This window comes from Colletotrichum lupini, chromosome 6, assembly GCF_023278565.1.
Source record: "Colletotrichum lupini chromosome 6, complete sequence".
NCBI classification, from domain to species: Eukaryota; Fungi; Ascomycota; class Sordariomycetes; order Glomerellales; family Glomerellaceae; genus Colletotrichum; species Colletotrichum lupini.
This window is the reverse complement of record NC_064679.1, coordinates 4,538,648-4,549,297: the sequence shown is the minus strand read 5'-3', so window position 1 is coordinate 4,549,297 and position 10,650 is coordinate 4,538,648. Positions and strand designations below refer to the sequence as shown.

Here is a 10,650-nt window from a genome sequence, read left to right as displayed (position 1 = left end):
GGGCACGGAACCTAGCGAAAGTAGCTAATTTAGTAGCTTAAAGCACCCGCACCCTATAAAAGATTCGGAAAATAAAGAAGATCTTACCCCCTATATTAACGAATTAGATTACGACGAAGTCGACGATATTAACTACTCTTTTTTCGCCCCGTTAGCCTCGGGAGGATATACGAAGCTAAACGAACAAAAGGTAGTAAAAGCCCTTAATAAGTAGGCTTTTATCTATAGATAGTAAGGGAAGGTCCCTTAGATAAAGGATACGGAGGTGGGCAAAAGGACGAATTTAATAGCGCAGAATTCTACTCTCTTAATATCTAAAGAAAAGAGATAGGGTACTAAGTAATTCTAAGGGTAGCTAGAGGGGTCCTTTTTATATTACTTAGATTACTTAAATACTAAGCTCGTATAAGTATTCCACGCGAACGAAAGGTACGGCCCAGATAATTTCTATAGGATTATCCTAAATACTAGGGCATCGTAATAGTTAATAAGAAGAAAAGGGCAATTTTAGGCACTATAGAAAATCGCGCTAATAACGCTTAATACGTCGATAGTAGGTATTATAAGGATTAGCTTCGGCTTAAATAAGGAAATCGTCGCCCTAAGTATAATAGAAATAGAGACGCACTTTAGAACGATAACTTTTTATATCCTACCCGTTAATACCCCATTTCTCTTATATCTAAAAGATATAGATTAACTAAGTATTATATTCGATAATACGAGGAACAGAATCTCTAGCCGTAAGTACTTCGAAATAGTCGAACGACAATAGGGGTACGCGTTTATAAGGCTTACTAACGATACGAAGTTAATTAATTATTTAACGGAAAGTGAGCTTAGATAACTATACTAGAGATTTAGCTACCCGTTAGTTACGAGGCTATATAACCTCCTAAAGCATTTAAGTAATAATAATATTAAAATAGGGGCGCTAGAATAGTTAACGAAAGTATACTACTAATACTAAATAAATGCGCAGAGCCCACGCAGATTTAAATTTAAATTACGTAATAAGCTTAACTTTAATTAGGAGATCGTCGTCAATATTTCTTATTTAAATAGTCGACCGGTCCTATATATAATCGACGAGGCTATATTATTCTAAGTAGGGCAATTCCTACGGGATTTATAAATAAAAATAGTATAAGTAGCTTTACGAAAAAGCTAGATCGATATATACTAGGGACCGCTAGATAGTATTAAAACCGACGCTAATACTAGTTTTAAGTTAATAAAATTTAAAAAAAATGCGACGGCCTACGGTATATAGTTAAAAGTCGTACCCGTCGAAGCGTACTATAGTATTAAAAAGGTAGAAAGGGCGCATTAGTAATTAAAAAGAGCGTTTAAAATTATTAAAGAGGAAAATCCCGATTCTAACGACGACGAATGCCTTTAAACGGTACTTAAATACTATAACAATACTATAGGGCCTAACGGGCTTATACCGACGCTTTTAGTATTTAGAATATATTTAAGAACGACCTTAGCCTCGCTACCGTCGCTAGATATAAGCTAGCGAGCTTAAGTAGTTAAAAAAGTAATACGGGTACTGCGCGAGGTAAGCGTAAAAAGGTAAGTTAATAAGGTAATTACTACGTATAATAGGCCTAATATAGGGGTTAATTTAGATATGCCCCTAAATTCAGATATACGAGTATAGTGCGAAATTACTTAATAATAGGCTAGGCTATATAAATTAATTTCCGTCGATAAGCGTTCTTATATAATTACGAGAGATCGTAACTAGCTACTCGAGGTATTAATTACGGTAGTTAGACTATATTATATAGATCCTATCGAGGTAATTTTTAGCTTATAAGAAGAAGAAGAGCTAGGGGAAGCTATATAACCCGCGGTAGAGGCATAGGAAATCATCCTTAACGAAATCGTCGTAGTAGTACTAATAAACGATAAGGAAGAGGAAATTGCTAAAAGGGTACTAATACGTCGCGAGAGACTACGACGGTAAGTACTAACGTAGTAATTTATTACTAGCGACGAGGTAATTAATACTTTTTATATAATAAAAGAGAAAGCCGATTTTGAGCTAGTAGTTAAACTACGTAAGGAAGGCGTAATTATAACTACTAAAAAGCCGTATAAGGGATTAGATCTTATCGAAGTAGATACTCTGCGCAATCGAGGGGTCTATCGATTTATCCTCTACGATTTAGAAAAGTATATAAACCTCTATATATTTAAATTGCGAATAGTTTATAAAATTAAAAAAAAAGGAATACCCTAACCGTACGAGAAGTCTAGATACGTAATTTAGGGGTACGGCGATATTAAAAAGGTAACGCTACTTATATAATTACCCACTATATAGCGCTATAGCTAACGATTAATAATGGCACTAATAGTATTACTACGGAAAAAGGGATACGAGATTTAGAGCCGTAATATTACCTAGGCATATACCTAATCGGCCATAGGGCTCATAAGGAAAATCCTGGCCTATTTACCGAAGGAAATAGTTAGTAAGTACTTAGAAAGCACGATTATTAAAGTGCTTAAGCTACTATATAGGCTCATAGAATCGGGCACTTATTAGTAAGCTACTTACTACGATTTTTATATTAATTAACTATTAATAGTTACCTCTACGTACGACCCGTACCTACTAGTCGCAGAGTACGAAGGCAACTAATTTAGGATCGTCGGAATATAGACCGACGATATATTAAGCCTATTTAATATTAACTTTATAAAAAAGGAGGATAAGGAGCTTTAGAAAGCGGGCTTCGTAGCGAAGCTAAAAAAGGTCCTTATAATAAATACCCCCTTAGTATTTAACGGCGGGATTTTTATAATTAAAAAGGAAACCGTCGTTTTTTAATAAAAGGGGTAAGGTAAGAAAATTAACCTCGTTAACCCGAACGTAACCGATATTAAGAAGCGGTATAAAGCTAAGCTTATGCGAGGGGTATATATTACGAGTATTTATTAGCCTAAAATAACTTTTAACTACGCTAGGGTAGCGTAGGCTATAGATCTAACTAAACGAGATATCGAGGTACTTAATAAGTAGCTTAAGTAGTAGTAAACGAATCTCGATTAAGGTCTTATTTACTACCCGATCGACCTTACGACTAGTAAGCTCTACGTCTTTATTAATAGGTTATTTACGAATAATAACGACCTTACTTCGTAATTAGGGTATATTATTATTCTAGCTAACGAGAGTATAGGTAAGAGCGAATTTACTATATACGGTAATATAATCTACTACTTATTAACTAAAAGTAAGTAGGTAATAAGAAGTGTGCTAGCGTTAGAGGTCTATAATATAGTTAACGGCGTTAACCTCTCTTATGCGATTTTAACGACGCTAAAGAAGATTATTAATCGAATTAGCCTTCTACCTATTCTAACGGTTATTTATACCAATTCTTACTCGCTATACGAATGCCTCGTTAAATTAGGAATAACGAAGGAAAAGAGGCTTATAATCGATATTATAGCCCTTAGGTAATCGTACGAAAGGCGCGAGATATTTAAGATCCGTTAGATTAATAATAAAGATAACCTCGTAAACGCTTTTACAAAAATAGCACTAAATAAGGGATTAGAGCAATTCGTAAGTAGCGGAAAAGTTACTATACGAATAGAGGGATAGGTTATACAAAAAGAATAAAGAAAAGGGGGAAAAGGAGACGACCTAATAAACGGGCCCGAGGTCGAATTATACTTCTAACCGTAGCGGTTAAATCGATAAAAGAAAGAGAAAGTTAGTATCGGATTAGAAGTCTAATTTAACCGCGGCATATAGCTGACTACGCAGGGGCTAATTAGGGGCCCTATTTACGATTATTATAGCTAGCCTAACTTATAGTTAGAACCTCCTTTTTATACCTACGCAGATATTTATATAGTTTAATTAATCTCTTTATTAACTACGGTTCGAACTAACTACCCTGTAATAGGGATACTAATACTATCTTATTATATATAAAGTACTTAATATTGCTACTACGACGCTTCTACGATAGCTCGGCGCGAGTACTCTTATTATATAGCTTTTACGATATTACTCTTAGTAAGTCCCTAGAGCCTAGCCCCTTAGAGCTCTCCTTACTCTTTTTTTTATAAAAGGGGGATATTCAACGCGGTTACTTTAATAACGGATATAGCCTTTTTTTACTATCTTTTTACGACTAGTCGCCGCCCTTTTACTAATTTAACGACTATAGTTTATTAACCTCGTAAGCTATATCGCGTACTCTTTTAATTAAGACCCTATAACGAATTAGATCGTCCTATAGCTAAGATAGTAATTTAAAAAAGAACTAGTATGCCTCTACTTTCGAATTTTTTATATTTTCTATACTTAGGTTATAATAGATCGCTAATTACTTAGCGAGGAACTAGGTAGGGGTTTAGCCCTTTTTTAGCCTCTTTATCCTTAGCTCTTTATAGTATTCCCGTTCCTAAGTCTCGGGGTCTATGTACTATTAGTAAATAAACGCTAAGAAGTCGCCCTAAGAGAGGGGATCCTAAAGGCTCTTCTCGTAATTACGCTATTATATTTATAATAATAGGGATATCTTAGATAGGGCCTATTCGATATACTATTTTATAGTACTTTCTACGCGAAGCTTATTACTTATCTCTATAATAATAATCTAGTTTATTACCTAGGCACTCATAGACTCTTTTCTAATTAGTTTATAGTTATAAAAAGGAGGCTTTTTATATTCTCGTCGACCTAGACGCGTCGCTAGCCGCTCGGTAAGTTATTAAACGAGCTCCTCGTATTAACGCCGTTCTTAGTTTCGATCTTCGATTATTATTTCTATCGTCTTATAGAAGTAGGTTATTATTAGGCCTATAGAGTTTATTAAACTAGCTATCTTAGTACTACTTGCGCTTTTATATACGCCTTAACCTCGTACGTCTAGCGATCGGTTGCTAATAAACGCCCCGTTTATAACGAATAAGGTCTTTAGGGTATTAACGGGGTAACTAGCCCGTAAGGGTAATCTACCCCGATTATTTTCTTTATCTAGCTCTTTTATAAATACTAGTATTCGGGTAGGACTCGCCCTATAATAAGCTCGTTCTCCTAAATAAAATAGGGTCGAGTAGTCGACTCCGGATAGCTATAGCTCGTTAGTACTAATAACTCTTTACTAACGGCTAAGCGTCGTTTTATTAACGTTCCGTTCGTTTCCGTAATCTATTATTACTTATATTAGTTACTCCGTAGAAGTAAAAGCTTTAAAATTATAAAAGATTAGGCTATAAGTACTTAACTAGCGAGGCTATAATATAAGTATAGGTATATTATAAAACTAAAGCTTATAGAGTCCTTCGTAAGGGCTCTACTTCTTAAAAAGTTCTTTTATAATAAGATCCGTATACCGGTCGCTAAGTTATCGGCGTCCTATCGCCGGCCGCATCCCGAATCTATTATAATTATAGAGTACGAAAGTAACTAATTTAAGATTATTAGAATATAAACCGACGATATATTAAGCCTATTTAATATTAATTTTATAAAAAAAGAGGATAAAGAGCTTTAAAAAGCGGGCTTCGTAATAAAGCTAAAAGAGGTTTTTATAATAAATACCCCCCTAGTATTTAACGGTAGGATTCTTATAATTAAAGGGGAAACCGTTATTTTTTAATAAAAGGAGTAAAATAAGAAAATTAACCTCGTTAATCCGAACGTAACTAATATTAAAAAGTAATATAAAACTAAGCTTGCGCGAGGGGTATATATTATAAGTATTTATTAACCCGAGGTAATTTTTAATTATATTAAGGTAGCGTAGGCTATAGATCTAACTAAATAAAACGTCGAGGTACTTAATAAGCGGCTTAAATAGTAATAAACGAATCTTAATTAAAGTCTTATTTATTACCTAATCGACCTTACGATTAGTAAGCTCTACGTCTTTATTAATAAGTTATTTATAAATAATAATAACCTTACTTCGTAATTAGGGTATATTATTATCCTAATTAATAAGAGTATAAGTAAGAGCGAATTTATTATATATAGTAATATAATCTACTACTTATTAACTAAAAGTAAATAGGTAATAAGAAGTATATTAGTATCAGAAGTTTATAATATAATTAACGGTATTAACCTCTTTTATATAATTTTAATAACGCTAAAAAAAATTACTAATCGAATTAGCCTTCTACCTATTTTAACGGTTATTTATACTAATTCTTACTTATTATATAAATACCTCGTTAAATTAAAAATAATAATAAAAAAAAGGCTTATAATTAATATTATAGCCCTTAGGTAATTATATAAAAAGCGCAAAATACTTAAGATTTATTAAATTAATAATAAAAATAACCTCGTAAACGCTTTTATAAAAGTAGTATTAAATAAGGGATTAGAGTAATTTATAAGTAGTAAAAAAGTCACTATATAAATAGAGGGATAAGTTATATAAAAAGAGTAAAGAAAAGGGAAAAAAAGAGACGACTTAGTAAACGGGCCCGAGGTTAAATTATACCTCTAACCGTAGTAGTTAAATTAATAAAAAAATAAAAAAGTTAGTATCGGATTAGAAGTCTAATTTAACTACGGTATATAGCCGACTATATAGGGGCTAATTAGGGGCTCTATTTATAATTATTATAACTAGCCTAACTTATAGTTAGAACCTCCTTTTTATACTTATTACGTAGATATTTATATAGTTTAATTAATCTCTTCGTTAACTACGGTTCGAACTAACTACCCTGTAATAGGGATACTAACAAAAACGGTCAAGCATTAAGACGTGGCCATGGGTGAAGCCGTCCCCTCACATTCTCACCCAGCTGCTGTCAACAGGAGCAACTTATTCCCGTTTCAAAATCATGTCTCACAATCATGAGGTTTTCGCAACCTCGCGTGGCTGACAGCGAATTTTGCGGCTGAATTGCGCCAGTCGCAAATGTCTCAAACCCTGATATTCCGCGTGCGGCGTTCATTCTGGACCATGCCAGCGGGCTGCTGCGGGAGCACCCTTCCCCATTCCTCAACCAGCGCACATGGCCACAGGTTATGATACAGACTACGCCAAGTTCAGGAGTCTTCGAAATGTTCTCGACTGAACGGTGGCACTCGTGGCTTTGGAACTTACACACTAGGGGCGGCAGCTGAAGGCGGGCCGCCCTGGTAACCCGACCCTTGGCGCGGGGGAGAGGATGGCCGATGGCGACAGTTGGAGGAATGTCGTGCCATAGAAGAGGCGCCTCGTCGTTCGATTCGTGGGTTGCGGTTGTTTTCGAAGCGCCACCGCCCGCCGCCCGGGGGTAAGTTCTCGGGCCGCAGGTTTCTGTCAGCTGTCGTTGATAGTCCGTGGTGGAATGCTCTGGCAGTCCTTCTCATTGCTTGAACTTCATGCTTGCAGCTCAGCCACGTCTCCTGGCTATTGGTTGCCGAACGACATATGACTTCCCTTTGCAATCTTTGAGCCAGCCACATGATTCCAGGTTTGTGTATGATGAAAGCAACATGTGGTGATCGGCAAGGGTTGATATTCATGCCACGTCAGTTTGATGCCAGACTACAGGGCATATGTACTATAGTGTTTATCTGTAGCCTTCGAGCTTTCTGATTCAGGGTAAAGAATAGGGTGTCAAATCGCAAAAGATTCTAAGGCAGAAGATATTATTAGCAATGGATCAAAATTCGATCGCTCGTCCGCAGTATCAGTGGGATGGAGTCCAAGGTGAGATGAAAAAAGTAAGATATTGCACTTCGAAGTGATTCTTCTGGTAGGCGGAACCAAGGACTTGCTACGAGACGAAGACGAGATCTAGACCATCCTTCTTGACGCGAGTCTACCATTTCTGGCTAGATGATCTCCCAGTCCGAATGCCAACCGATATGTTCATCCTCAGCCGCAGCAGTGGTGATGGGCTGCTTTGGCATGTTGATGGTTCTTCCGTGATGTTCCAATCCGAGTTGGGAGCGGCTGAATGGTAATGGGTGACAAAATAAGAAGCACGACCATATTTATGCTTCGAGATTTGTGGTATAAAAGGTAGAGATACTCTTGCCAAATCGACCGTCGTGTCCTCATCATCAGCATCTACATCTTCAATCGTCTCTTCCATCTTCAGAAACAGGTCTCGACTTCTCACTTCGATTTTCTTCTTCATCTTTCAACTCCAAATCTCTACAATGGCTAGTCTCCTCTCAGCTACCGATTTTGGCGCTGTCTACGAGAGCAAGACCCATCAGCTCGTCCTCACGGCTCAGGCCAATGGTCTTATCATCAACGCCAAGTTCGCACGCCTCGAATTCTTCGGTGGCCTCAAGTTCGCTCTGGAGGGTTTCTACGGAGGCCCGGGCCCTGTTGGACCGGAGGATATCACGCCTGTCACTACCCCTTTCCCCATCATCCTCCCTCTTCCTCACTTCAACAACAAGACTGTCCTGGTTGAAACCGCCGACGGCCCCAAGACCATCGAAATCAAGTACACTGGTCTCAAGGGTACTGCCCCGGCCGACTTGAGCAAGGACCTCAAGATCCAAAACACCAACATCGGCAGCGTGCTTACCCCCATCAATCTCCACCTCCCTGCCGAAGGCGAGACCTCATTCACCGCCGTCATCCCCAAGCCCGAGGGCGACTACCAAATCTCCGTCGTGCCCTCTTTCAACGAGGACCTCCTGAGACTCGTCAACGCCACCGTTCGCAACGGCGTTGTCACCTACACCTTCCGCTGGGCCAAGACTCCCACTGGTGACCAGAACCCCCAGCTCATCAACCTCACTACTAGCTACTACAACGGTATCACTGGTCCTGCCGCCCACACCACCAGCATCATCCAGGGCTACCTTGTTCACCTCGTTGTGTTCCAGAAATAGGAGGATGACTGGTGCCGAGGTACTACGCCTCTCATTAGCGACCAAAGCCATCCGAAAATTCAACCTTTTGTTATGTCTGACCGAAGCTGGTGAGGCTCTTCAAGAGCGATTGTTATAAAGGGGACGATTTTGGTTCTTTCGCCTTCTATAAGGCATTTTCTTTTTGTTTTAGCTGACTCCATATTCAACAACAAACTTTTATCATGTTTCCTGCTCCTTCTTCATTACGCTAATTGCCACTTCCTTCGTGGGAGCGTTCGTGTGCGTCGCTTTCTCGCCGATTGAGTCCCTGAACTTCCCCTGAGTGACACTGCCAACACCTTTAGCATGTTCTGAAGCGATGTAAACATCCGTCCTCCAATGTAAGAGAACCCCAAGTGCCTTCTATACAGACTCGCAAACAATCTACTGAGGAGTAGAGAACAAGTCCCCATTCAAGTACTTCAGACCCGAGTCGCACGCGATGGTAATCACCTTCTTCCCAGCCCCTATCTCCGCCGCCAACCGAATCGCAGCAACGACATTCAACCCCGTGGACACGCCCGCGGAAATACCTTCGTCTCTAGCTAGACGCCGACACATGAAACGCGCTTCATCCTCCGAGACGGCCCGCGCCTCGTCATACAGCTTCTTATCCAAGAGAGGAGGGAGAAAGCCGATACCGATTCCCTCGACACCATGAGAACCAGCTTGACCTCCTGTGATGACGGGCGTTGACGCGGGCTCCAGTATAACCACGCGCGTCTCTGGCCTAGCTGCCTTCAAGACTGCCGAGACACCCATCGCCAATCCAGCGGTGCCAACAGCAGCGCAAAAGACATCGACGCCCTCTGGAACTTGCTGAATGATCTCATGGCCCAGGGCCGCGTATCCGACCAAGGCGTCCCGGTTATTGAACTGGTCCGTAGAATACACATTCCCCTCCCTCTCGACCTCCTTCGCCCGCCGAATCAAGGAAGGAATCAAATCAGCAGTGATTTGTCCCGTCGGACTGTGAACAATATCAACCTTGGCCCCAAACGCCGCCATAGTCTTGAGCTTCTCCACTGCATAAGCGTTGGAGCTAACCGGTTGGAACTTGTAGCCCTTGACCGCGCAGACGAAGGCGAGCGAAGACCCCGTGCTGCCGCCTGTGGCCTCGACGACTTTCATGCCCGGCTTGAGGGCGCCTCTCCTCTCGGCTTCCTGGATTATGGCGGCGGCCATGCGGTCTTTGTGGGAGCCTGTTGGGTTGGTGTATTCGAGTTTGAGGTAGACATCTGCGTGGTTTGCGGGGATGACGCGGCGGAGACGGACGAGGGGTGTTTTACCGATGGCGGCGAGAGCCATTTCTGATGCTTTTAACATCTTGTGCGTTTCTTGGGGAGTTTGTTTATTTTACTGTGTTTGATGTTGGACGAAGATGGGAATGTCGGCGAGGGGTTCTTGAGACTCAGCTGGGTGGGTCGGTACGGTGCTCCTTGCGCCCTTTGGAACACATGTATGGTAAACATCGAAGAGATCCAAGAATGATATTTGCCTAAGCCTCATTACGGCCATATGGATGTAAGTTGTTCCCTGATCGATCCGGCAACTCTAAAGGACTCATGATACCACATTAACAAGTTTCCAAAAAGCAATTGTGGTCTGCGATTACCTTTAGTAGTAATTGAAACAAGGTAGGTCGTGATCCTACCAACATGTCTCAGTCGTTGTGCCTTCTGACCTGGGCAAAATGCAGTTCATAAATCACAAGCAGTGCGCCAACACTTATGCAATCCAATGACTAGCTGGATGATCTCGATCGACCCAACTTAGAGTTAACTATGGAT

General features: G+C 40.0%; 3 protein-coding genes across 3 annotated transcripts; 2 read left to right on the top strand and 1 right to left on the bottom strand.

Annotated features, from left to right (window-relative positions):
- Positions 1-535: 535 nt before the first annotated feature.
- Positions 536-700, top strand: CLUP02_12828 (uncharacterized protein; the record flags this gene model as incomplete). Its single annotated transcript, XM_049291788.1, has 1 exon — positions 536-700. A coding segment is annotated over one exon (165 nt), but the record flags the coding sequence as incomplete, so codon positions are not given.
- A 7,449-nt stretch (positions 701-8,149) lies between these two features.
- Positions 8,150-8,839, top strand: CLUP02_12827 (uncharacterized protein; the record flags this gene model as incomplete). Its single annotated transcript, XM_049291787.1, has 1 exon — positions 8,150-8,839. The coding sequence occupies one exon, from the start codon at positions 8,150-8,152 to the stop codon at positions 8,837-8,839; it is 690 nt and encodes a 229-aa protein (XP_049148933.1).
- A 405-nt stretch (positions 8,840-9,244) lies between these two features.
- On the bottom strand, positions 9,245-10,168 carry CLUP02_12826 (uncharacterized protein; the record flags this gene model as incomplete). Its single annotated transcript, XM_049291786.1, has 1 exon — positions 9,245-10,168. The coding sequence occupies one exon, from the start codon at positions 10,166-10,168 to the stop codon at positions 9,245-9,247; it is 924 nt and encodes a 307-aa protein (XP_049148932.1).
- Positions 10,169-10,650: the final 482 nt, after the last annotated feature.